General features: G+C 39.5%; 1 protein-coding gene across 2 annotated transcripts in view; it reads left to right on the top strand.

The window, feature by feature from the left end:
* LOC121515074 (contactin-1a-like) overlaps positions 1 to 27716 on the top strand; it is a 106743-nt gene that overhangs the window by 73891 nt on the left and 5136 nt on the right. For both annotated transcript variants that reach the window (XM_041795655.1, XM_041795654.1), the window contains exons 7-20: positions 907 to 1002; positions 3761 to 3967; positions 7640 to 7739; positions 8116 to 8297; positions 8555 to 8679; positions 9176 to 9293; positions 11324 to 11471; positions 12654 to 12781; positions 13672 to 13844; positions 16090 to 16213; positions 21134 to 21295; positions 23565 to 23714; positions 24281 to 24351; positions 26726 to 26960. In XM_041795655.1, the coding sequence (XP_041651589.1) occupies positions 907 to 1002; positions 3761 to 3967; positions 7640 to 7739; positions 8116 to 8297; positions 8555 to 8679; positions 9176 to 9293; positions 11324 to 11471; positions 12654 to 12781; positions 13672 to 13844; positions 16090 to 16213; positions 21134 to 21295; positions 23565 to 23714; positions 24281 to 24351; positions 26726 to 26960 (2019 nt within the window). The remainder of the gene's footprint in view (positions 1 to 906; positions 1003 to 3760; positions 3968 to 7639; positions 7740 to 8115; positions 8298 to 8554; positions 8680 to 9175; positions 9294 to 11323; positions 11472 to 12653; positions 12782 to 13671; positions 13845 to 16089; positions 16214 to 21133; positions 21296 to 23564; positions 23715 to 24280; positions 24352 to 26725; positions 26961 to 27716) is intronic.

The following is a 27716-nucleotide window of genomic DNA, read 5'->3' as shown; positions in this document are numbered from 1 at the left end:
ATTAGCTAACAACAGACTGTACCGAGATGAACTGCTCTGTTATTTTATATCAGTGTTAGAGGGGCGGGGTCATTCTCCACTCTGGGCCGCTGACACCACCAGCCCACATATTTGCCCCGCCCAAATTAATTCCAGCCAGGACAGTGGTGCAAAACTTTCGGTCTAAATCCAAAATTTAGTCAAATGTAGATCTCAGTGTTTTCACATGTTTACAGCAACCATATTCCAACATATCTAGTGTGTTAAGACACACATTTTGAATTTCACTCTGTAGGGTCTCTAATAATACAAGTCCAAGACTCCTCAAGTCAATTCAGTCAACAAGAGAACAGATTGTTCTGTTGGTTTGGACTTGGCACTTTTAATTACAGAAGGTTCAGTGATTCATTGCTTGTTTTTGTCTCATTTTCTCTGGTTCTTTCTCCTCTACTCTTCTGATCCAGAATACTGGAGGAGCTGCATTTGTCAAAAAATCTGTTATGATTTTGACATAAACTCTGTGTTTGTTTGCATGACAAAACTCATTTAAACAGAACTACTCCAAAAAAATAAAACATGGACAAAAAAGCATTACTACTACCTATCATCAAAATTGAGGTTTGACATTAATGTATTTGACATGCATTCTAATTTTAAAGTTTGTCCCATCTGGTAACATGGAAAAGGCAGGGTTTTTTTTTTAATCTAAACTGCATCCAGTTCAGGAGCAGGAGGAACTTTTGTAAATATTTATTGAAATGTATGTGAATATTTTGGCTTCAATCTAGGCAGCAGTTACTTAATCCATGTTTATAAAAACCCTACAGTTTTCTAGTAAAATGCCACTGATGATGCTAAAATATGACCGCTATTTTCTGATGAGCTCTTGATTTAAATCTGTTTTTGTCTTTTCCTCCTCTCTCGTAGATCTTGATCTTTTCTCATCAGAGGAGAGAGAGTCGGTGTACGTCAAAGAGGGACAGGGTGCAGTGCTGCTCTGTGCTCCTCCACCACATTATCCAGGTACAGCATGTGATAACTGCTCCAGCAAGATTATGTTCAAACTGTGTTATCACTAAGAATTAGCATCTGACTGTTAGGTGGGTGGATGGAGCATTGGCAAACCCATTTGGATTTTGGGCCCCCTGTGTGGGTTTTGCAGACTTGTTGTGGGACACTGAGATTGATGAAGCAAAAAAACAATTATACCGTATGTAAAAAAAAAACAGTTAAGCAATGATTCCCCCCAAAACGGGGTAAAACCAAACTCCTTTTAAGTTTGTTGTCATAAGCTCAGTGTTCACACTGGCATAGTTCGCATACTTCAGTTTTGTTTTGGTTTTTGTGAACTCTTTCCCGCTGTTCATCAAGGGAGGCTGTTTCCAGAGTCATTAAAACAAAGAGTCACAAAGAGTAACAGTCAACAGACTATCCAAACCTTAAAAATTTTTTTTAAAATGCATTGGGATAATGTAGGTGTCTGCTAACACCAGCCATCAGCAGTGCATGGGTCTCAAACAGACATCTGTATCCAGAGTGGACCCTTGGGCAAGGTCATTAACACCATCTCCACATGCTTATCTTTCAGATTTATGTCACTTTGAATAAAAGGGTCTAAATTACTTGTGTGTCACTAGTGTCACAATGTAGCATTTGTAGTTGGGACACTATGCAATTTAATGTTTCCAAAGACCTCAGTCTGAGTAGATTTCATTAGCAATACTGAATGATATCGTAAACATTGTATGAAACAAACATCTCTATCAGCCTCAGCTTAATTGTTATTTTTTACAAATGTGTCGGTGCTAGTTTTCACAATCAGTACATTCAAGATTTTCTTTGGCAAGAAAAGACAAATGGAGGAAAACTGAGTCAACTTTAAGAAAAAGGCTGTTGCTTGCAATCCATCCCCAGCATCTTGCTTTAAAATGTTTTTTATTATTTGTTAGTTACTTGCTCTTATAGAAACATACAGGGTTACTGACATTCCCTCTGGTCTGCAATCTGCTCTATAAGTAGCATAATAAACCCATAGTGTTCTTTTTTTATTGACTAGATTCTGTCAAGTCTAAAATGAAAGTGTAACACCTGCAGTAATCCAAGAAAATATTACACTGACTTTAATCTCAATATCCACATTAGTTCATGTCATATACAGTACTGTGCAGAACTTTAGGGCTTGTTGGGCCAAAAATAAAGACTGAGGTAAAGTGTAGATGTGGCAAATAAGCTGCCTCAGGACACCATTCTTGTGTGGAGGAGAATTGACACAACCCCTGGTCGTACTCTGCCTGTCCTTGCATATTACCATGTAAAGGAAATCCCGGGTCTTTAGGGTGAAGTAAGGGGTGGATATGGCAAGTAAGCATGGCCTAGGGTAACATCAAGGCGTGTAGCAGTGTTAATGTTGTTGACTAAAGCTATGACTAAAAATGTTCTTCAACATTCTTTTTATCCATGAGAAAGACTAGACTAAGACTATCTGAAAATAGATCTTTGATGATTAAACTGCCAAAAATAAGTTAAGCTTTCATCAAGATGACCAAATTGAGACACAAATGTAATTCAGTTTTCATCAGACATTCAGAATCAATCTCCATTGTGGATAAATCTGTCAAAATACAATGCATCTGTAGGTATTCTGCATATCACCTGTGGGAAGTAAGGATCCCAGGTTTAGCAGCGTGCAAGGAACACACTACCATGGTTTGGTACCAGATTTAGGCAAGAGAATAAATGCTTAGACTAAAAGTAAAGACTAATAATGAGGACTTTCTATGGACTAAAAGTTAAAATGTTTTTCAGGTGGGTAGTAGGGTTGCCACGAGCCCCTGTGGATGTCCAAAGGGCCCAAAAACAGTCAGCAGCCTCCAGGCGTATTACCAGGGGTTAAAAGGCCTAGGCAAAAGAGATCCCATCGAACTTGACTCTGGCCGCCCTCACCTACCGCTCCAGCTCTGGGTTGTGGCGCATAAGGCCCCATGATGAATCCTTAGCAGCCTACATGCTAATGATTGTACTTAATTCATAAATTTAATGACAACCCCAAAGATATTTTGTCCCCTGTTGGCATGCGATTGAATTGCCCCTCTAAATGCCCTCAAAGGTATAAAAATTATGATACCACCAACGCTGTCACTGAGTCATTATCAGGTTTTTAAGCCACCCAATTATCCCAAGGCTGGATTTGTTTTTGCCCCCGCTTGGTTATAAGAGGAACAAATTACAGAATGTTTTCATTACTTTATTTTTCATTTTAGGCTTATACATAACATAATTTCATGACAAGCGTTGCTGATTATTCGACCTCGTTATACTGGATGTTACATGGCCTAATTTATTTTTCTTTGCTTTTGCATTGCTTCTGCTCTGAGCCAGTAATGCATTTTCTTGGCTTTGCTAAACTACAGCCATTTCCATCCACCACATAAAACTGTTCACGTATTGTATTTTATTCATGCTAATGCAAATCAGTTACACATCAGCCTAAAAGCTTTGTTAACTTTCTTTCAAAAGCAACTGAATTGCCTCTAAAAGCTAATGTGCTTATGTTATCGCTCTATTATGCCTCCCAGCTAGAGGAATTATAAGATTTTATCTGAAAGGTCAATAGATGCTTGAATTCTAAATCTCCCTCAGCACCAAAGAATTGTGCTATTTTGACTTTGCATATATTCAGATCATTCAAAGTGGCCAACCTCAAGCTGAATCCCCTCAGCTCTTTTCTGAGTCCATGGTCTTGACTGACAGACTGTGCTTTGTTGTGTCCCATTCTTTGCAGCCGAGCTTTCTTTTCGATGGATCCTCAACGAGTTCCCCACCTTCATCCCGCTGGACAAACGGCGTTTTGTCTCACAGATAACGGGTAACCTCTATATCTCTAAAGTGGACTCCTCGGACAGCGGAAACTACTCCTGCATCGCGTCCAGCCAGTCCATTTCCAAGAGTGTTTTCTCCAACTACATCCCCCTTGTACCTCAGTCTGAACGTTAGTACCAACATTCCTAGTAGCCTTTTTTTTTTTCAGGGTTGCTTTTTTCTTGCCTTTACATCATCATGACGGCATTTAGGCAGTTAGACACTTTTATTTTCTTGAATTATACAACCAGTGGTGTTAAATGGCTCTCATTACAGCCAAAAGCTGAGTGACTTTTAATTATGCCAGATTGGGCAGCAAAAAATATGTGCAATGCAATCAATGCTTCCAGCTTCCTTATGCAAACATCCATCAGGTTTTCATTTATAAAGTGAGATCTAGCCTGATTCCAAAGTGAACAGCAGCCATAAATCCTTAAGTGTAGTTAGAAAACTCACATTTATAGAAGTTAAAATGTTTTTTTGCTGCAGCAGAACATAGTTTGTGTTTGGCGTCTACACTCCAACCTTGTCACTCTTCATAGATTATTTTGCATGCAGAATTTGAGGAGTGATGAGAAAGTATCTCAACCCCCACAGTCTGAGCCCACAGATGGTTTCTGGGGTGGTGTTGAGGTTGAAAGCAGAAGCACTGATGCATGGTAGAGCAGAGGGAAAGCCCGGAAATCTCATAGCTTAAAAAGACCACCAGTTTGGAGGATGTTTCTCAGGTGATTGGGTAATGACGCATGACGAGCGTGACATTAGGATAGCTCGAGTTGTCTGCCTGCCTTTCTTTACCTGTAAAAATATGTATTAAAAAAGAGCAAAACTCCCTATATTTTTAAGGACTTGAGTTTAGAAAACATCCTAAAAGATGAACAGCGACTCTGCCTGGTCACAGCATAAAACATTCATTGATTTTTTTCTCTTTTCCCTACTGGAGCAACACATTTAATCACTAAAGAGCTTGTATCGATGTGATAAGGTCATGCCAGTGTTATTGACTGTTTAATTGAGATGTACAGAGCCAAATAACTAAAAAGTCAACTGGCCCAACTTTTTCTGAAGAAAAGCTAGTGTGTTAGAAGTGGATTCTGAATAAACTGGAACTTGAACAGCCTGAGAGAGAGAAACCGCAATCTAAAGCAATGCACTCTGACTGTTAATGCTCTATGTTTGTAGGAGGCCAAAAATAGACATCTATTCTCACATTTTACTTAGGGGGCCTTCCCAGAATCCATCAGGGTGTCTTTTTCATGATTATATAACTTTTCCTAGCTTCACCTGTGGCACATGTGTTTGAATAGCAGTGTGGTTGGATGTTATGTCTCACTGAACGGGTCAGAGTGAGAGCAGAGCAGACCAGTTGTTTGGGCTCTTTCATGCATCTGTGTCTATAAAGTCCCCTCTGGTTATAATATGACCTATATTTAACTCTTAACTAGGTCTTTTTGTCATTTTTGCATCAAAAGGGAAGTGCATACCTTTTTATTTAGATGAGACTTTTTAAATGTCTTTCTGAAGGTAGAGGTGATATTAATATTTAGAATTTTGCACTGAAATATCTACATTGATTAAAAATGACAACTTCTGTGTCTTGAGTAGAGTTTTTACATTACCTCAAATATTTCCAACAGTTTCAAAAAAACTAGAGAAATCCTCTATTGTTAAAACTGTAACAGGCATGTCATGACTGAACCCCAGTGACGAACACAATTTTTCTATCAATGGCATGGAAACTTTGATGTTACATGATAATGCAGAGAGAACTGCCCATACTCACACCTGTAAGTCGGAACCCCAACACCCACCCGTTGTAATGCTGCAGCCTCACCCGGCGTTTCCAGGTCTAGTAGAGACCAGGCCCAAGACAGTCTGCCAGCAGCACGTTTCTTTCTGACAGACACTCTCACCTACATTAACCTGAGACGATGTGTGGCTCAGAATGGTAATACATGCTAAATCATTAATAAAATCGAATTTAACTTCAATTTATGATTATTGTTGTGGTTAAGATAAGGGTGAGAACACTAAAGGTTAAAAAATGGACCTGTAAAACCTGATAATGAACTGTTAAAAAAGCTGAGTTAACAGTCTGCTGACAGGAAAAAGCAGACCACGCAGCTGTGTAAGCTACGCAGCAAGCATAGCTCTGTTAGCTGTGTAAGCTATGTAGAGAATGGAGCTATGAGCTAATGAAACTATATAGCTAAAAGCTGAGGCTGAGCCCACAAAGCAGCTACATAAACTACATATCTACGTTATCCGCGTGGCTAAGTTAGCTTTAGCTACGTTTGCTACAGCTCATGTTAGCTTTTGCTTACCATTGCTGTAACTGCATCTAATGGATCTATGCATTATTGAATCCTGGATTAGTCCTCTGACCTTTTCCACTATTCTATTTATGAAATGTTTCTTAGTCTGTGACGTTTTCAATGTTTTTATTTCATGAATGTAACTGCCAGACTTATTTATGAATAAAGTTGTATTTAAAAGAAAATCTAAAACTGGAAATACGTTGCACTAGCAAATTTAGTTTTTTTTTTTTTATCAGAGAGGTATGGTGTTTCAGATGAACAGCCTGTGAGAGTGGCTGTCAGAAATGCATGGTCTGCAGCCTCTCACCAGACCTGCTGCTCAGGGCACCAGCCTCTGCAGCTTCTTAGTTTGAACTGAGGACTCATTAACAATGACAGTATGATGCATTTACTAAACAGTAAACCAATGTTGTGGTTTCATGGATTAATTTGTCATAATGAGGGAGAAAAGCTATTGAAAGAGCCTTTAAACGTTCTGGTACTTGCTGAAAGCAGTAGGGATGTGTCCTCAGCAATGATATGACAATGTTTGGGAGAGAAGGCAGATCTTATTTGGAGTGGTGAGCTGTTCCCAAACACAAAATCTCCATCACCCCAAGCTTTGTGCCTTGTTTTGGGAATCTGTGGGAGCAGCTGGTTCATTGACCTCAGTACTCTGGCTGGAGGGTGAACATGAAACTATACACAAGGATGACTTTAAACTTTGGCTATTGGCCTCAGTTCTTGAATGGACCATTTGACAATTGACTCAAATGTGTCTTTCATCACAAAATTACGTAGACTCAAAGACTTTTTCCAAAGTATGAATGCTGGAGGCTAGAGGATCAAGTGTCACTTCATGCAACTAGAAACATAACAGCTACATTTCATCTCTGGTTGTTTACCTCATTCTGGTTATAAAATTTAGTCCATCACATTATTAAATATTCTGGCACCGTGAATGAACTAAACTGAGCCCATTCTCAACTGCTGAGGTAACTCAGATGGAACAGAAATTGGCTGAAAAGAAAAGAAATCAGAGATGCAGCTGGCAATCTGGACTACAAAAAACCACAGGCAGAACCAGTAACAGCCTCATTTTGGATGTCAGACTCCCCTGGCACAGACAAATTCAGCTGAAATGTGTTATAAACCTTTATGTGAAAACAAAATAAGGACATCTCACACAATGAAAAACTGACATACCTTCAGGATCAGGCATATTTGTGTACAGGGACATAAATAACCCTGATAATAGTGCACATAGCCAGTTTGTTGATAGTCTAAAAAGCCTCGTAACCACTGTTTTCTGTGTGTTTTGATTGCAAAAAAAGCCTTGTGATGCACCGTCTTTCCCTTAATTCAACACACTTCTGTACTAACATTCCAGTGTTTCATAGAAGCAAACATTGAATCATCTTGAATCAGTATTTTTATCAGGTTCAGTAGCTTGGAAAAAGTTCAGCATTGGAGTCATGACTCAGGCTTGTTGTTATTTCTCTCAGGTCCCAACAGGAAATACCCTGCTGACCTAAAAGTCAAGTTCCCAGACACCACAGCGCTGGTGGGGCAGAATATCACCTTAGAATGCTTCGCTTTGGGAAAGTAAGTGTGAGAGATCACTGTTTACTGCTGTTAGTTTGTGCAGTTTGAAATGTTGACTATTCAGCCTTAAAGGTTTCATGACAACCAGGAACTAGCAATTTTATATTAGCTACCAACATATGGGTTTCTTAACGTGATAAAGATATCGTTCTCTTTTTGTCTGATTGGCATAAAAAAATAATTCTTAGTGATGTAACCACACATTCAATCTATTTGACACAGACATTAACAACAGACAACTTGCCCCACTGTCTTAGATTCACTCCTGTTCACTAAATGATTCATAAAGCAGAGTTCAGAAATGATGACCTGAGTTCAGTGATGCATATGTATTACAAGTTACAGTTGGCTGTATTTCTCTCTTTGCCCTCCCCAGCCCCGTCCCCGAGATCCGCTGGAAGAAGTTAGACGGGCAGCTTCCAGCCAATCATGAGGTGCGAATGGCCGGGGCTCACCTCCACCTGTATAACGTGCAGTTTGAGGACGGTGGTACCTACCAGTGTGAGGCAGTGAATTCAAGAGGGAAGGACTACCATGCTGCACGTGTGTCTGTAGAAGGTAGGAAGGATGTCCTAAAGCTGAGCTGGGATTTCTCACATTGACTGGATTAAAGTTCTATAAACTTTCTTGCAGCTGTATTATTTATATGCTAACAACATCAACTGGGGCAAATCTACCAGCTCTTTGTTCTTATCTCCATCTAGCACATTTTCTCAGGCCTTTCTACTTTACATCTGTTATGCCTCAAGTACTGACACATATATATTATTCAGTAGCTCTTTAGTTTTCTCACACGTTGTTGCTCTTATTTGCAGCTTATCCTGAGTGGGTGGAGCACATCAGCAGCATAGAAAAAGACCTTGACAGTGCTTACACGATGTCCTGCATTGCCAGTGGCAAACCTAAACCACGCATCCGCTGGCTGAGAGATGGAAAACAGGTAATATTCAGACTTCATGATCTTTGACTAACCATGTATTGTTACTTGCAAAAAGCCTCTTTTGGTAGATCGGTGCAGCATTGTAGAACCTGTATAATGTACAGACCATGGTTGTTACAGTAGCACAGCAGTGACAGCTATCTGGCACCTCAGGTGCACATCGTGTCAGGAAAAGTACCTGTTGTTATTGAGCGAATGCCAGCGTGGGTTGTGTAACCTTCCATAGAAACAACTGTCGTCAGGCTGGAGAAATCCCCCCAGAGAGGAGCAGGTAGTGTCAGCAGAGTGGGGGAGGTTGTTTGAAAAGGTGACTGAATACCTCATTATACATCCATAGAATCCTCTCCCAGTCTGATTAATTTTTGTCATGTGTTCCTCTGTGGATCACTGTCTGATTCTGGTCCTTGATCTTCTGCTCACTTTTCAAATTGGAAATGTATGAAAATGTTAAATGTGTCATGACATTTTAACTACTCACTCCTCCTGTTTTCCACAGATTGACAGGAAAGAAATGAGCTTCAGCAGATTGACGTTTGAAGACTCAGGGATGTATCAGTGCATAGCCGAGAATCGCCACGGAATCATATATGCCAATGCAGAGCTGCGTGTGTTCGGTGAGTCACACTTTGGCTACAGCTGCAGTACAAATGGTTGCATCAGAGATTTAAAGGTCACGTTTCAAGCTGACTAATTGGGGCTCATTAGGACTTAGGGATTGCAGTGTCGGATTTTATTAGGAAAAACAAATTTGACTGGGCTAAAAAAATAACATCAAGACTTTGAGTTTTTTATGTGAATGTGGTATTTTAAAGTTGCAAGCACGGTATGTTAGATTGGTACATATACAAAATACAGTATGTCCTACAATTAATCAGATTTGATGGAAATTATGGTTTTTTTTTTCTCATATCAAATATTACCTTAATTCAAACAAATTACTTGATAATTGAGGGAGGGTGACTGGTTAGGATTACCTTGTTTGTTGATGATTCCAAAATACACATGCAAACATTTACATCAAAGATAAATGAAGAATTAAATTAAGAGCTAAACTCAGTGGTCAAATCGATAGCCAATAATATATTGCTTTTGAATCTCACCAAGACAAATAGCATGGTTTTTGGTTCAAGCCACTGTCTGCAATAAAAACCAGTGACGACTCTTTGTATAAATGTTTTGCCTATCTGTGGTGTCCACTTGGGTGGGTGTCTTTGCATGCAAGGATTTTCTGCATTCAAAATTTGGTGATGTCACCACTGCCAAGTTTTGTATAACCACCAGTTTATCAGAGTTGGACATGTGTTTTGATGAAGAATACCATCCAATACCATACCAATAACAGACCACCATTTGATGGATTTTACTGCAGTTTGCTAAATGTGGAGGCAACACATTTGTTTGCATCATAAAACGAGATTATGTCTTCTCAATGGCACAATAATTACTAGAATTCCTGAAGTTGCTTGTAAGTGTTTGGCTGAGCCAATACACACAGAACACATGCAAATTTGCACAGTAAGAATGGCACTACCGCCACTTAGTTTAGAAAAACTTTGAGTATATAGAACTTACATGACAGATAAAGCTGACCTTACACCCTAGGACTTTTATTAAAACTTTTAAAAGACTTTAAGAAGACTAATATCTGAAACCGTCTCACATCTTAAGACAATTTGTCAGCAAGCCACTGAGATATTAGTCACTGACTAAGATTATGCAAAGACTGGAGGTCACTAACTACAAGACGGGAATAAGATTCCTTTTGTGGTTATTTCCCATTATGCACCTGGTGGAAAACATAAAAACTGGTGTCTTACTGACATATACTGGAGCAAAACTTCATAGCATGAGAAGAATGAGGAAGGCAAAGAATGAAATGGAGATCGCATGAGTTCATAAGCACTGATGCCGAGAAAAACTGAAGCACCTCTGCAAGTTACTGCAACAACCAAATCACTATCCCAGAAACACTACAGAATAAAAGTACCATATGAAACCTCTTGAGTTATGGGTGGACATTCAGTGGCTGCATATTTCCCTAAACTTTTGTTCATGATTTGAAAAGTAAACTATTTTAACATGCTGGCTCCCGTTGGTTGTTGATGTTGGTCACTTCATTGAAAAGAGAGTTTGCATAAGACCAGCCTAAAAACCTGCAACAGTATCAAGCACGTTTGATATTGCCGTAATGCCAAGACTGAAGAAGAACTGCCTCAAAACAGTATGGAATCAAGTTTTATGACCTTGCACCAAAAACCAAGATCACAGGAGCATGCAGCAACTTTGGCAAGACTTAAGATTTCATTTTCGACCTCGAATTTTGTCTGTGACTTTGTAATCACTTGAAAAGTCGTAAGGTATAATTCAGGCATTACTCACTGCATTGAATACATCTCATCATTTTCCAGAAGCTGTCCGTATTGTTTTGTAGTAGTCTATGTTATGATTTAAGTTGTCACATTGAATGTTGTTCTGGTGAGAAATGTTCTGTTAATTTAAGATGCCATGATACAGTCACATTGTAAACAAAGGCACAACACATTTTCATGAATGGGAAATGTGTTTGAAATGAAGGTATGCCAGCAGTAAATTAATATTGTACTAAGTTTGTGATGAATAATCCATAATGTTTGTCCTCACTCAGCCTGTGCTCCAACGTTCAAACACAACCCAGTGAAGAGAGTTCTGGCAGCGAGGAATGGCCGGGTGGTGATCCAGTGTCGACCTAAAGCAGCTCCAAAGCCGACCTTCTCCTGGAGCAAAGACACGGAATTACTTTCTAACTCCACTAGGTGAGCAGTCATTTTAATATTTGTGTGAAACCCTGTTGTTTAAGAGGTTTATTGTGCCACTGTGGCATTTATGTGAATATTCACCATCCTTCTCTGTGGCTGTGTGACATATCTGGGTCATTAAGGACAAAGATCTGAAAATGTGTCTAGAGGAGCTAAGACGTACAGTTTAGTGATTTTGGGGGGTGTAAATAAGTTCTAGATCTCAAAATCTTCTTTGCATTCTGGGGACATCTTAAGTGTTGTGCTACTCTGTCTATCAGCTGTTAACATTAAGCTCATTCTGAAACTCATAGGCTTTTACACACTGGCTGTGTAAACCCCTGTCTTGTGCTCCTCACTGACTAAACAGACCTAATCTTTGAGCTCTAAGAACCCCCCATCCTTTCCCCTCAGCCTACACACTCCTACATGCACTGCGATTGAGGAGCAGCGGCAAAATTACTATGCAGCATATGCCTTCTAATCGCTCTATGGCGTCTGTCTGGGTGAGAGAGGGTGTCATAGAGTGACAGGGCAGCTGGCATGATGCTGTTTGTCATGCATGAAAATGAAACGCAGAGAAAAATGAATCAAACACTGTTGCACAGCATTCAGCTGAATTTGATTTTGCATCTTGCTGATTAATTTCAAGTTGAATTGAATTTAGGTTTATTTATTGTGCATTTTTACATAGTTTCAGCTTATACATCACTTAAACCTTTGAAAACTAGTTTGAGAAAACATAAGCGCATAAAACTTTTTAAACTAAGTAGGTTGGATTCTTTAGTATGTGGCAGTGATTCCAGCAGATGCCATTATCTGGTCTTGATTATATAACAATGAAAGGGTTCTGATTGTAGATGGGGAAGCTGGAGCTCATACTGCCACACAATATGAGAAAAACAACCAGGGCTGCCTGACTTTCTAAATAATGCCCAATTAATTTAAAACAACCATGGTTGTTCTAACTGATTTTGTGACTTTCCCTACATGTTCACATCATTTTCTTCTTCCTCACGTAATTCTTTAGAAAACAGATAAACTATAAGGGAGCCAGTAGACATTCAAAGTTGCTTTTCATCATCCACATATCACTACAGTAACATACACTGGACTCTTTACCTTCACATTGCACCCAATATTTTATAACATACAGCTCTGTCTTGTCAATGCGAAGATTAAATTCCAGTTTCTCCCCAGGGTGTTCATCTGGGAGGATGGGAGTCTGGAGATCCTCAACGTGACACGTTCAGACGAAGGCAGGTACACCTGCTTTGCTGAGAATGACAGAGGAAAGGCCAACAGCACAGGCTCTCTGCTGGTTACAGGCAAGTTCTGTTCAACACTCTTTATACCCTCTTATTTTGTAATGTCTCCAGGACAGTTTGATTCGCTTTGGCTCCCCTGTCAATCATTCTTGTCACTCTCTGTCAAATCACACAGCCCTGACCTCCAAACGTCTGTGGTTGTTGAATTACGGCACTCTTAGCAGGTTACTGGTGGATATTCAGTCATTCCCCGAGGGCAGAGGTGAAAGGGGGTTGTCTTTAGACCAGATGTGATGAGAAAAGAGACAAGGAAAAACTGTTCAATAAAAAACGAGGACTTGAACTATAAACCTGTTGTGATATTTTGATTGTACGACAATTTTAATTGATTTTTGTTTTTATCCTTACCATTTTTCCTGCACGTCCAGTCTCGGCTGTCTACATACTCCTGTATTCTCTGCTTGAGCTCCAGCTGTGCATCATGTACAGCTCTTTTATGCCCTCTTGTGGATGTTGGTGCAAATTGCAAACACTTAGTGAAAGCCATGTTTCTTAACACTGTAAGACAGCTCAAAAATCACAACTTGGCCCCTTCCTACATCACAGAACTCCTGTCCCCATATCACACCCCCTTAGTACTGAGCTCATTTGACCAGCAACTTTTTACTCCTTGTCCTCTATGTTTCCTTTCATTCTTTAAAAGCCATCCTCTATAATTACTGTACATTGTAAAGCACTTTGGATCAGCTGTGGTGTGTGTAAAGGGCTATATAAATAAAGTTGATTTGATTTAATTTTGATTTGAGAAATGACACAGAGTCAGTTTCTTGTGTTTTTCCCTTTATAATACCATAATGTAGAATATCCAAGTAGTAGCAGTAGTTTCTGCTGCCTGGCTGACTTGTGTCTTCACATCACTGATCCCCTTTTGCTCCTGTTTCTGTCCCCAGAGTCCACAAAGATCACCTTGGCTCCGTCTAATGCTGATGTTAAAGTGGGTGAGAATGCCTGGATGCAATGTGCCGCATCCCACGACCCCTCTTTGGACATCACCTTCATATGGTCCCTAGATGGCAGGGTCATCGACCTTCACAAGGACAGCCAGCATTATGAACGCACCCCGGTGAGACATCTCAACAGTTGTGCTTTATTTAAAATACCGATTATTTAAAAATATCAAACTAAAGCTTGATAAGCCATGCTGAAAGACCAAAAAATTAAGATTGTGAAAAAATTAAGTGTTAAAGGTCACATATTATAAAATACACTTTTTCATGCTTCTAACTAAAATATGTGTCACTGGTCCGTCCACAATCCCCCAAGAAACAGAAAAATCCCCCCTCTCTTTCTCCACCTTTCAGAAAATGTGTGCTGAAACAAGCCTTTCTCAGATTTTCCCCTCATGATGTCATGTGGGGAGTTAGCCCCGCACCCCGGTTCGGTTGGCCCTCCCCACTTGGAAGAAAGTTCTGCCCTCCTCTCCTGATCTTCACAGACCAATATGTTGGAATAAGGTTGCTGTAAACACTAGGATCTACGTGTGACTGAATTTTGAATTCAGACAGTTAGAAAGTTTTTCACCTCTCTTGTAGCTTGGTTTAATTTGGGCAGGGTTTACACAGCACCCCATGACATCACAGGGTGCTATGGAAATTATCCCTTATGCCTTAGGCTACAACGATATGATATCACGGACCAGTTCATCTAAATACAGTCTGTTGTTAATTAATGTTACTGCCCTCAGTGAAAGTGAACAGCCAGCTTAATGCTGTGTTTTTGTTCAGTGTGAGGTATATTTGCTAGATCTATCAGCTATGGTGGTCTCTGGATCATTAAAAGCAACATAACAGAGAGATTTATGACAGCAAACAGGCTTCTGTCTCTGCTCTGGCACAGAACCAGGCAGTTAGGATCTAACCAGAGTTCACAGTTCAGAGAGCAGGCTAATTGCCTATTGCCTATTGTCTATTTTTCACTTGAATCAAGTGCATCAGGAACAAACATCCTACCTGATGTAGGTGTGTTTTAATCCATACTTCACTGGTCTTTATCCTGGATGATTTAAAGAAGTAGGTTGAGAGCTGACAGGTCCAACATAGCAGCCCGATAAGTCCTCCATTCAGGGTGTTGCATTTTCTCATGAGTGGGTGTGGCTTCAGCACTTTCAACCTCCCACACCATCCAATAGAAGATTTTACTGCCTCATTTTTCATGTTTTTGAAACTTAATTTTATATATACAGAAATATTTTTTATGACTGACATTTGACCAGGTGATTCATAACACAGCAGCCTGTCATACAACAAATCTAAAAAAAGGATTTTTTTATCACTATACATGGACTTTAAACTGAATCTTTAAGTGTGGAAAGTTTCCACATTGTAGTTTAACTTAATTAAGTAAAGTTAACTTAACAAAAATGCATAAGTAAAATTAAGCTGATTTTTTTTACTTAACATTTAAATGTAATTAGTTGCCTTTAATGTTTTAAGTTCTGTTTACTCATCTGGGATTACCGTGTAAATTATATTTTTTAAGTTAAGTCATATTTAAAAAGAAATATATTTCCACCACTGAAAAACGTTAACATTATCAGTTTCAACAAAATGTTGAGTATTTTGAACTTGTTCGGTTTTACAGTGCAGTGTTGTTCAACTGCAAAAAAACCTCTTCATTCCATTCAAAACACCTCCTAGGTCCGTTGCTTTTTATAAGAATACCTGAAACAGATAAAGCTCAGCCTGCTTTAGATTAATATGACCATAAATGCTATTTAGCATCCAGTCTCTGGGTGGATTTTATAGCTATTCCAGCTCACATCCATCAGTGTTGACATGACCTACTCTACTCAGTGCAACTCTAACCAGAAGTTAGTGGTTAGCATTTCCCATTCGTCTCTCAACCCACTAGGCAAACAGCATATTATAATAATGATTGATGTTCCCCAATTTTGTACACAAGGAGGATTTTCCCCTCGTAAAAATGAGGTCCACTCCACTTAATATCGTCCCTGTGGTTCTCATGAACTAGGAGTTTGATGTAGTCATGTCTTTAAAGGTAGATTTCTGTGATGGGTTAACCTTTGGCCAAACTATATGTAAGGGTTATATAAAGGAGAGGAGAAGAAGGAGAAGACATGCTAGCCCTTTAGCTGAGGCTCAGGTCTAGCCCATCAGACTGGATGTCTTCATTCCCCGGTTCAGAAGGATTACTTTAATTACTTTAATGATATCTATCTCCCTCATTTCAGGATGATTTTCAGGCACCGGGAGATTTATTTGCTTCACAAGTAGAGGGGAAGCTTTGCCTCATGATAGATGGAGTATAACACTCTTTTCATAAACTGTTGTCTGCTGTGTTTTGTGCAGAATGGAAGCTCAGACGGCGAGCTACTGATCAGGAACGCCCAGCTGAAGCATGCCGGACGCTACACCTGCACTGCACAGACCCCCATTGACAATGTTACCGCCTCCGCCCACCTGGTTGTCAGGGGTGAGTCATGAGCGGTGCTCTTACAGTACACAGACAGTCACGGATATGAAATGTGTCTGGAATCATATTTTGCAATCATGTTTTCCGTGATGGGATCTTGCATGCACCAAATATTCTGTGTCGAAGTATTTCATGTGAAGGATCTCTTGTTTTGTGGGTTTTTTTACACGCTCTTTCACTGATTTGGAGGTGCAAGACTCAGATAGTGATGTCAGTGACTTCTATGCACTGATTTGAATGAAAAACATTTGCATCAGAATATGAAAAGAACAAGGAAAATGTAAGTTAATCTGATCAAACACAGCTGCAAAGTCCTGAATTTTTGGGTGAATTAGAGTGGCTTAGACTTTGATAGTTATTAATCTATGAATAATTTATGTAGAAAAATACTTTCAATGCCAAGTTTTTTGGAAGAATTATTCTTATGAACCTATTAAACTGGACCCAAGACTTTAAAATATTTACAAAGTTCAGCAGGTTCTACCCTGCCATTATGGTCAGACCATTAATTTAAAGTTCAAAGTGCATGTGTTTGCAGGGAAACTGAAGGGAAGAGACATAAATAGAAGTAATACATACACTGTATGTTTCCCACCAGATGCAAAGAGGGAAGAAAAACTCTCATGAGTTATCAGTCAGCACTGAAACTTCGTGCGAGTCTGTTAAAGAAAGAGATGCAGAAGAGCTAAGAAAGGAAGTACCTTGTGACCACAGGCAGCAGATGGAGATACCATCTCCCCTTAGGACAGATGAGTCTATCCTCTCAGGCTGTCTGCTCAGAGATGATGCATTTAGATACTAATAACTGGCTACAGCTTCTCTATTAGGAGCTTTGCCTCTGGATAGTACTTTTGCGAGGTTGGCACATTATAAATTTAGTTATACTTGTCCAAAAAATCTGCAGTGTGCAGCCAGGCAGAGTAACTTTGGAAATAAAATATAAAAGTTTTGTGGAAAAGTTTTCTTTCTGAGTCTTGGCAACAAGCAGGGTATGTGTTTGCAGAATTCGAATAAGTATTATACCAGTGATAATATGGCTAACAAAAAATAAGGCCAAGTTTTTTTGTCAGTGTTTTTATGGGGAAGACTAGAAGATAACTAGTCATCAGTAGGCCATGGGTGATTAACACTCTGACAACATGTAAGATTAGTTTGCATTTACAAGAAGAGACAAGAATGTTGGCAGGTGGCTGGACATTAAAATCCATGATATTTCCTCCCACTGTGTTGCACTCTGTTTCATTACAAGCTGGAGATGGGTGAGGCATGTAGCACTACTGGATAAGAAGCAGGATAACAATCGTAATCTTATGATACTAACTCTTCTCTTTTTAAGATGTAGAAAAGCTGTTCGATAGAATAAATCCGTTCTCTGTGTGACAGGGATAGTTATGAAAGTCCTCCTACTGCTCTCCTTTTTGTTTTCTTAACTTGATTAATTCCTTACATGTGGCATGTCTGAGAGTTTAACAGCTGCAGTTCTGACAGTATGTAGTGAGCTATTGGGCTTATATAAAGAAATGTGAAATGTAACTTAAAGCAATAATTAAGTTTATTTTTAGATCCTGTGTGTTTAAAAAGAGGGACGCTTCAGTGCTTTGATTAGCAGGTATTGTAGGATGGTAACTATAAAGCATGATCTTTCACAAATGAAAAATCATATTGAAAGACACATGGCTGTGTTGGTCCTTCTCCCATCTGCACTCTCACAATCAGCTCACAGACTTCAGTAATCAAAGGATCAATGATAAAGCTGACAGAGTTTTATAAAGGTTAGTTTTTATCTCAAACACCAACCCTAACAGCTCTACAACCCTAGCCCAGAGTTTACCAATAATTTACCTTGATAACAGTAAAGGATTGCACTTTTTCCAGCAGGGGTTGGAGATCATCATCTCTGCCTATTGTTAATAGCTATCCACTCTGTACTTTGCCAAAACGTTGCCAGCCCCATGCCTTTCTGAGTGAAAACGTTCCATCAAAATAGAGGCAGTGAATGTGAAAGATGGCATCTTTTGCAGTTTAAAAGCCTAAAGTGAGAAAAACTTACAATTTAATATTCATTATTTGGGGACAAATTTCAATGTATAGTGAGCTTTAAAAGATGACGCTTCTGAGCAGACATTTTTATCATGACATTAAGAAATAAGCAGTTCTAGCTGGGTATGGAGGTCTGTTCAGACTCTCTCCTTCAAACTGGACAAACAAGCCCACGTTGTAACCAGAGACGTTCTTAACTGATATTGGTACCCCCAATAATATTTTAAAGATTTTAACCCTGGCAGCAGGTTTTACATAGGATTTGCAGGCATGTGTGACATGTCAGGACATACAACAAAGCCTCTTGGACCCATATAGTGAGTCAATCCTGAATTAATAACTAGTCCGAGGGTATTAATCCAAACAGCTTCCTTATTGGTATATAGTAAGAAGACCTGCCATAGGTGAAAAGTTATTCTGAACTTTTTCTCAAATAAAAGTGCAACCTCAAATTTCCTTCATGATCAATAAAGTGTCTGTCAAGTTGAGTCTACTCTAATCTGATCTAATCTAATCTTATCATGCTCCTTATGTTCGTAAATTAATGTGTTAAAATAAGTTGGAAAAACATTGTAAGCAAGTAAATTTGTGAAGAATCTGCTAACAGGCAGGCAGACTACAGCTGCTGCTGTCACAGACCAGCCCCTGGCTTAGAGTCTGTAGGAACAAATCAGCCCCACTTTACTCCCCTTTTGTCACAGAGTATTTCTTTTACAGCCCTTTGTCATTTAAGAATAAAAACAAAAGTGGTTTTAAGTTATTTAAGTAATGCAGTAGTGTTAAATTGTTACCCTGCCTCTGTTTTGTAACCTACAATTTAGTCACAGGGCCTGTTTTCATCTACCTGGGGGCATTATTGCTCAGGAAAGCAGGAAGTGATGCTGCACACATTGTAAAATTATCTGTCTCCACACAGTTTCTGTGTGGCATCTTTGTTGTTCTTTAGTGCATGCTGGTCAGCTCAGGACCATGACCAGGTCACACCAGAGTTGGATCCTGTTTACATTTTGAAGTTATGCGAACGGTCAAACAAAAAAGTACAATCTGAACAAAAATCTGACTTGAGCATTTAAGTTTGCAGTCTAGATTGTTAAAATAGCAGCCAAAGTAAATGCTGCACAGGACTTAATTAGAGTGGTTGGAAAAAGCTTTGCTTCTCTCATTAAAAGTTGTGTTGAATAAAGTATCAGCTCCCCCTTGTCTTCATTAAGCTGAATAAAGAAGCACTTTTTGTAGAGATGTTGGCATTGCAGAAACATGGTTCTGGGTTGTGTAATACCCTGGATGACTATTTGATGACTAAAGTGGCAGAACATGATAGATTTCTTATCTTTCACCACAATGTTTTGATACAGAGTGCTGCTCATTTCACTGATTGTTCCTCCTGCCATATACAGATATCAACACTCAGTAAATAAACCCCACCACACCTCTACAGTTCTCTGTCTATCATTTAGTGTATTCCCTCCCCCAGGATGATTCATCAGACCTCGTTTCCACTCTGATGAGTGAAAGTTTGCCTCACAGCCCTCCTCTTGGGTCTTAAAACACGCCCAGCGTTGGTAGACAAAGGGTCTCTTCAATGAGGAACCCAAGAACTGGAGCAGTGATCTGGATGCCAGTGATCCTTGTTTTGCCCTGGGTGTGCTGCCATCACTTCTTTTCTCTGAGCAGGCGCTGACAGATAGCCAGGTGAATGCGCCGCAGCTGACTGTGACGTTTCCCCCACAGTGGAACCTAAACACAGGCCCTAATGGAGGGCCAAATGCCGACAGTCAAGAGGTGCAGTGAGAGAAGGATGAAAGACAGCCATTAATCACGTCAGATGAGGAAGTAGATCGTCTGTAGGAGATTGTATAAGCTGAAAAACACAGCTCTGCACCTGTAGTTTGTTATTGGTGGGTCTTTGAGATAGGGAGAAGAGCTGTTTTCATATGACGGGGGTATATTTTTGTAGCATCATGTTACAGTTCCTCCTGGAATGCTGCTGAAATGTGTCTTTGTTAATGTTAGCGTCTGCGAATGAGGAAAAATATTTAGAATCTTTATTCAATGAAGGTCATGCAATGCAGTACGTCATCCGGTAAAGTCTTATCAATTATATTGTGTAGCTGTGTTGTACAAACATGAAAAAGTTGCATGATATCTTAATATTCCACCTCTACGGTGACAGCATCAGATATTTTGAATATATTTTCATTGCTTACCCTTCTCTCCTGCCTTTGAGAGGAAAGTAAAAGCTTAAGGCCTGTCCACTTTTGGCTGTTTAATCGCCTTACATGTCTTGGCTCATATTCATGACTTGGAAAGAGTAAATCCTGGCTGATTTCTGAGGCTGTGGGTTGGGAGGCTAACCCTCACACAGTCTGGGTTTTCTATTAGGGCATTTTTATGTTCCAAAGAGGAATCGAAAGGAGCAGGAGGACCAAGAGAAACATTTGATTCAAAAGCTTTTCAGGTCATGTATGTCACTGGTTGCTTAGCTTTAATGTGTTAATCCATCAGCCCTTTATAGAAAAGACTAAAAAAGGAAAAATGTAAGAGCCTTGATGTGCTCTCTTCTAGGTTACATATGAGTCAAACAGTGGTCTCTTTGCATTCTGGTGTTGAGGATAAAGTTATTAAAGGGCTCAGGACTTGTGCCAAGAATTTTCCCATGAGCTTGAATAAAGATAAAGCTCTTAACCAGGCTCTGTCTACAGTGTGTGAGCAAGTAGGACATTCACTATCTGCCCCAGGGACAAGTCAAAGTGGGCACTTGATTTGATTTTAAACTCATGAACTTCAGGCAGTGGACAGTGTCGCTGTGAGGGCTGTTCTTGTTTTCGTCAACCATCAAACATCGCTTTTAGCTTGTCTCTCTTCTTGTCTTTACCCCAGGTTCCCCCGGAGCTCCAGGTGGGGTGCGAGTGGTGAATAAAACTGACAAGAGTGTGACGCTACAGTGGAGCCGTGGGGCAGACAACCACAGCCCTATCTCCAAATATACCATCCAGTACAGGGACTCCTTCTCTAAGGATGTTTGGAAGACTGCCACTACATGTGAGAAACTCCTGCACACTGCTTGGTCAAATAAACACTGCTGGCTTAACGCTGAGCTGGCTCTGGTGTTATAATTATTTAGGTCATGCCACATAGCGATACTGTAGGCCTACATGGTGGTTCATGTCTCTTAAAAATGGCTACAGTATAATTAGATCAAACTTACAGGCTCAAAATATAGGATTGGATTCCAAAAATGGAGCTTTATTGTTTTTAGGATGTTTCAGTTAAATTTCGAAACAATAAAACCTAAACTGTTTAATGTTTTAGCATACCATGCTTATTACAGGTGGAAATCACAGGGTAACTGACAATATAATACATAATATGTGCGAAATGATATACAGCATGGTGAATCTGTAATTGTTGATATACTGTAACATAATCATATGATGACACATCAGGATGTTTGATTAAATAAGGAGTTTTACGCCTTTTGTCTACTTACATTACATGACAACAGTCTCTAGATCTGGATATCAGGGTTGGAAATTAGCTTCTTTGCCTACCTGCCACTTTGGCTGGGGAATTCAAAAATCTAACAGCCATTTAAATTTTGTACCAGCCCCTTTATTTTAACAAGCAGCATAAGGAGATGAGGTACAATATAAAACAGTTTATAATATTAAGTATTATTATGTAGTACATCTAATCTGTTGCTTTTTTAAGCATGTTTTCGATCAGTTTGAGCTATACTTGTCCGTGCAAACGTTTGCAAAATTCATGTAACTTCTCCTGCATTAAGAGTGGCAGACAACGTTTGACAGCAGTTCTGACATGGGAAGGAGGAGGCGAGGCCCTTCAGTCCAATAGTGATAAGGTCTGCTGTGTACTGACCACAAAGTTGTTGGAATAACGGGAAAAAAACAAGACTTATTTCATATTGGTTATCGTCACAAAACCATTCTGTTTCATCACTTTTATTTACCTGCTCTGGTGGCAATTAGGTTGAGCAAATTCACAAGGCTCTGCTAAAAAATACCTGCATTTGACTGATGGCAGGTGCTGCTGGAAATATACAAATGATGCTGCCTAGTATCCAATGCAGTAAAGGGCAGTATTTTACAGATAGGTAGTAACCTGATATAAGGTACCTCAAGTCCTTAATGAGTCTGATATAACTATATTTAAAATCAAACTGAAAAATGAAAATACCACACACAATACAGCAGGGGTGGTGTAATGAGACAGGACAAGGTACAATATGTTACATTAAGGTATGGTACCACATGACCTGATACGGCACGATATGACACGATACAATACGATACAATACGATACAACCATCACGACTCTATCCCATATGATAGGACTATTATGACACAAAACATCATACAATACAATGCAAACAACTGACACAACATGATACGATACGATGCTACCATCACAACACGATTCAATATGACACTATATGACCATAACAACGCAACACGACATGATACAAGTGTTACGATTCAATACAATAGGATCATCACGACATGATATGATGCGATATGACATGATACGTCACAACACGATACCATAGGCTACAACTGTCATGACACGACAGGATACAACATGATACCATACAGCACGGCTGGATATAACAGGATGTGACAAAACACGAAATGATAGTGTATGATACAACTTTCATGAGGTGAAGTAATACGATCCGATACAACATAACAACACGATAGGATAGGACCATCACTACACAATACTCTGTGATATGACCAGTATGATAGGATGCAACATGATCCGTCACAAAACAACAGGATACCATACGATACAACTTTCATGACTCAATATGACACAACATGACACAATACAATCTGACTGTGACAACATGATTCAATACAATACTTAATCTTCCCCATGAAGAAATTTGTCTTGGACTCCAATTTCCTGTCTTACAGAAGAATCAGTAAATATTACAACAGAAACAAACAGAATCTCCGAACAACTACAAGCACACACTAGTGCAAAATACAGAATTCAGCAGAATAATCCATACTAATAATAATCCACTACACATATTTTATTTTTTTTTAAATTCTTGAGGCAAATGCTGGACCAAAGTACTACATAGTGGAAGAGTTCCACAGGGCATCGAGCATCATAGAGATTCCCTTAGATCCAAAAGATCCAAATATTGATATTTGCCCACAGAAACAGAATAATTACATTGCATGAATAAGCATGGCAGTATAATGCAGTATCGATTTTTTTGTTCCATCTCTAATATCTTAACATCTTAACACTGTAAAATAAAGTGTGTGTTTCTCTCTAGCTCCTGCAGATGTTGAGGGGAACACAGAGACAGCCACAGTGGTGGATCTGTTCCCCTGGACAGATTATGAGTTCAGGGTGATTGCCACCAACACTCTTGGAACAGGGGAGCCGAGCAGCCCTTCACCCAAAGAGAAAACCCTGGAAGCAGGTAAGATCATGATCTAACTTTGGTACAAAGACTTGAAAGGTCAAGAAGTTTAGTCCCCACAGTCCAGCTTTCCGCTCTGCTTTTATTCTTCATAATTCCATTATAGCACTGTTTACATATGCTAAGTATCCCTGTAGAAATGAGTCAGCACAAATCCCATCAGTCTGTACTTCCTACAGCAGAAGCATGCTGCCAAACTAACCACACAAACCTCTACAAATGAGCACTTTGCTGAAACTGTATACTGAAATTCAATTATAAAATGGAAATCACAGGCCTGCAGTAACCTCTCTTAAAAAAATAATCATCATTTGAGCCTGAACTACTAGACTCGAGGCTAAACACGAGAACTTTTGCCTCTCTGTCTCCTTCAGTGGCAGCGTTCCCACACTGACATTAAGGTGTTGCATTTGGCACAGAAGCAGACATTGATATAGTATTTGCAGAGGAAGGATGTTTCAGTTCTGCTGCCAGGGATAGGTTGCAGCCTGTGTGGGTTGGCGTTGTTTGTGTGGATTCTTAGCATGTGGGTTCAGAGTTTTGCTGTTGCTGTCTCATTGTTGTAGTTCCTGTGGTGGCGCCCTCGGACGTCGGCGGGGGCGGAGGGACCAGCAGAGAGCTGACCATCACATGGACGGTAGGTCTGGACTTTCCACTGTGCACGGGGGAAAAAGCCAACAGAATGAGGACATGCTACTGATATCTTAAATTAGACTCATTTTATTAAGGACATTCTTTTTATGTCTGAATTGATAGCCTTGATATTTTTGTACTGTTTTAAGCTTTTAAATGAGGCATAAAGAAAATATAACTGAAATATTACAATCAGTGATTCTACTGATAAAAGTGATAATAAAAAAATATATATTTTCCTGGTGCTTGCTCAATTGTAACCGTCAAAGAAAAGAACCTGAATGCTCATGATTCCAATTAAAATTGTTTGCTTTGTAAAGACTGACATTTCTGCAAAGAAACTTTTTCAAGACCATTATTTTGAAAATACAAACAATAAATCAAAGCATGAATTCATCACAGATTATGAGTAGGTGTGTAGCGGTTTACTGAGGTCCCAGTTAGTTTTGTACCACGGGTTTTGGGCTTACAGTTGATTTTGCTTCACCAGGGAAAAAAGTTTGACATACTTGCATCATTTATTATGAAACGACAGAAATGAAAATTACATTTTTTTAAATCTTGTCTTATTTAGATCTGCCTGTGAGAGTTGGTGTCACCTGTAGTGTATGAAACATTTTATAAAGCAATAAGAAAAACATAGCAAAATGGTCAGAAAGGAAAAAAACTGATTGGAATAGCATCACTGGATTTGGAACTCTTAAATGATTACAATGTAAAATAAATTAATATGGATTTAGAAGCAATGCTACGTATGTAGTTATTGGTTAACAGCGGATGAAGAGGGTTTCATGCTCATCCCCACTTCTGTAAAGGATCACAGACTGGTACGTGTGTGCAAAGGATTTCAGCACTTTCGGTACACTTTTGAAGCTGGAGTCCGCTACTGCTGTCTTGACAATGTAACTGCCTTGGCTATTTCTGCATCCTTCTCTGCTTTCAAATTCAGAGGTTTTATGACAACAGCAAGGATAAGTTGTAGGACACCTGTTTTCTTACCTGTGGTGCCTGACTCCTCTGGGTGATAACATCTGCTATTCAGAAGTGTGCTCAAAATGTTTCCAGTGACACTTCTGAAAGCATTCAACAAATTGAACAAATCTTTTGAATTGATCATTGGCTCAGTGTAGGAATGATAGCAGAAATGGTCTCCATTGATAAAGGGACAGTTTGGTAAATTTTGCTTGAAAATTTGAAAATGACAATGCTAAAGATTTTGTAACAAATTGAAGGAACCCCAAGTTTTTTAGAAGGAGTGATTACTGCAAGATACTTGAATATTCCAGTGCTATCCTAAGACAAAATGGTAGTCAGTGCATTAGAAAACACCATCGGGTTAACGGTGAATCAATGCTATTACAAACAGACTCTAGGAAAACTGCAAGAACAAAATTTAAAGAAAGAGACCACATTTGTGGAAAAATGGTTTCATACTTCAGTAAGACTGCCTGAATTGTAACCATAATGAGTGAAAACAAAACAGGACTCCTGTTTAGCAACTGTTGGTTGTTTCAATATCACCCTCCTATGGACAAAGCAGAATGTTTATCCCTACACTTATCTTGTCCTGTACATGCTTAGGTAGTGTTCCCTAACAAAAAACAATCATCCTGCCTTTAACAGTGAATACGGTTTAATTACTTTGTAAATATTAAAAAGGCTGTCTCTTTGTCTCGCCTCATCTGACACTGACTCTGTCAACAGTTATAGACTTAAAAAAACAAAAGAAATGTTGTTGCTTATGGTCTTGTTTGCTTTTGTAGGTCATAAAGAGGCACCACTCTCTGTTCCATTATTAGTTAAAAAGTTGCATCATTAATAAAGAGAATGTAGGACAGAAAACTGTCAAAACTGAGGACAAAACATCATTGAACAGTTTCAAATATCCTCAATTTTATATAAAACAAGCCATCACTATCTTTTAAAGTCAATGCCTGAGCTTCATCATTTCCCTCCTCATAGTCCCTCTTGCAGCGGCCAATAAATCCTCTCTTACTGATACTGTGTATTACCTTTTGCTTGTCTGAGTCATGGCACTTAGCAGTGTCAAATGCAGGCCGGTCTTATTTGACATATGGTGTGTCAATACAGTCAGAGTCCAGACATAGGAAATGAGGCCGCAGGACTGATCTCAGGAGATACAGTAGGAAAGTGTTTTAACATATTGCGTTAAAGGGCTATCATTTTACTAAAATGTACAAATGTTAGCATTTTTATTAGTGGTATTGGTTCTTTTTTATTTAATCCTAGTGGTACAAAAACACTTTAGGAAAAAAAAAGGATGCACATCTAGATACTGAAACCTCTGACACAGTTAGAGAGACGTTTCATATGTAAATGTTCACACTGACATGGTTGTTTGATATCTTTGTTCACAGCCTGTGCAACCCCAGTACTACTATGGGCCTAATTTTGGCTACATTGTGGCTTTTAAACCACAAGGCGGGAATGAATGGATGAAGGTGACGGTAGCAGACCCCCAGGCAAAGCATTACGTCCACAAAGACTCCAACATCCCTCCATCAACAGAGTATCACGTCAAAGTCAAAGCATTCAACAGCAAAGGAGAGGGACCCTACAGCCTGACAGCCAGCATTTTTTCTGCACAGGACGGTAAGAACGGAAGGGATTCCCAGCTGTAAATTATAAAGAGAAAAGAGCTTGAAAACAGTGTCACAGATCAGCCTGTTTCTGTTTTCTCACCATCACAGAGAACGAGGGGCTCTTCAACATGCCAACACTCTGCTATTTCAATCTGTCAGTGTCAGCTACTTATCACTGCCACGGTTTTCAATGGAGTAGGATCTGTTTAATAAGAGTTCTCATGTATAGTTGTGAGGAATTTTAATACCCCTTGAAAGTGAACCCCCAACCCCCACCCCACCCCAGTTTCTCTCTTTCCTGTGGGGGGGATTATCGTGATCTACGTAGCGTGAACCAGAAAGCTGATAATTCGCCCAAGGATGCAAAGCATTTAGCCTAGTTATTAACTTCCACTGACAGACAGTCGAGATAACCACTGGCAATCCAGACATGATGGGTTATGGAGATGCCCCGTTGCCATGGTAACCCACTTTAGGAACCCTGGCAGTTTGATTGTCTGTGTTTTCACAGCTAAGCCTGCAAAGGGCTGTGCTTTAAAGGGTGTGTATGTTTGAATTTGTGTGCATTCAGGTCGTGCAGTGTCGTTTGTTGTGCGATTTGTGTCAGTCTTGAACATAATGACAGAGTGTGTTGGGGTGTTGGTTCCAAGGCTCAGCACGACAGTTTAACATTGAAGGACAGTTTCCTGGCAGGAACAGTGTACACACAGTGTCTAAGTGTCTCATTAGTCTTGGAAGGTGTCCGATGGCCCGGTTAAGGAATGTG

The sequence above is a fragment of the Cheilinus undulatus genome, linkage group 9 (genome assembly GCF_018320785.1).
Source record: "Cheilinus undulatus linkage group 9, ASM1832078v1, whole genome shotgun sequence".
NCBI lineage: Eukaryota > Metazoa > Chordata > Actinopteri > Labriformes > Labridae > Cheilinus > Cheilinus undulatus.
This window is presented reverse-complemented; position numbering and strand designations above follow the sequence as displayed.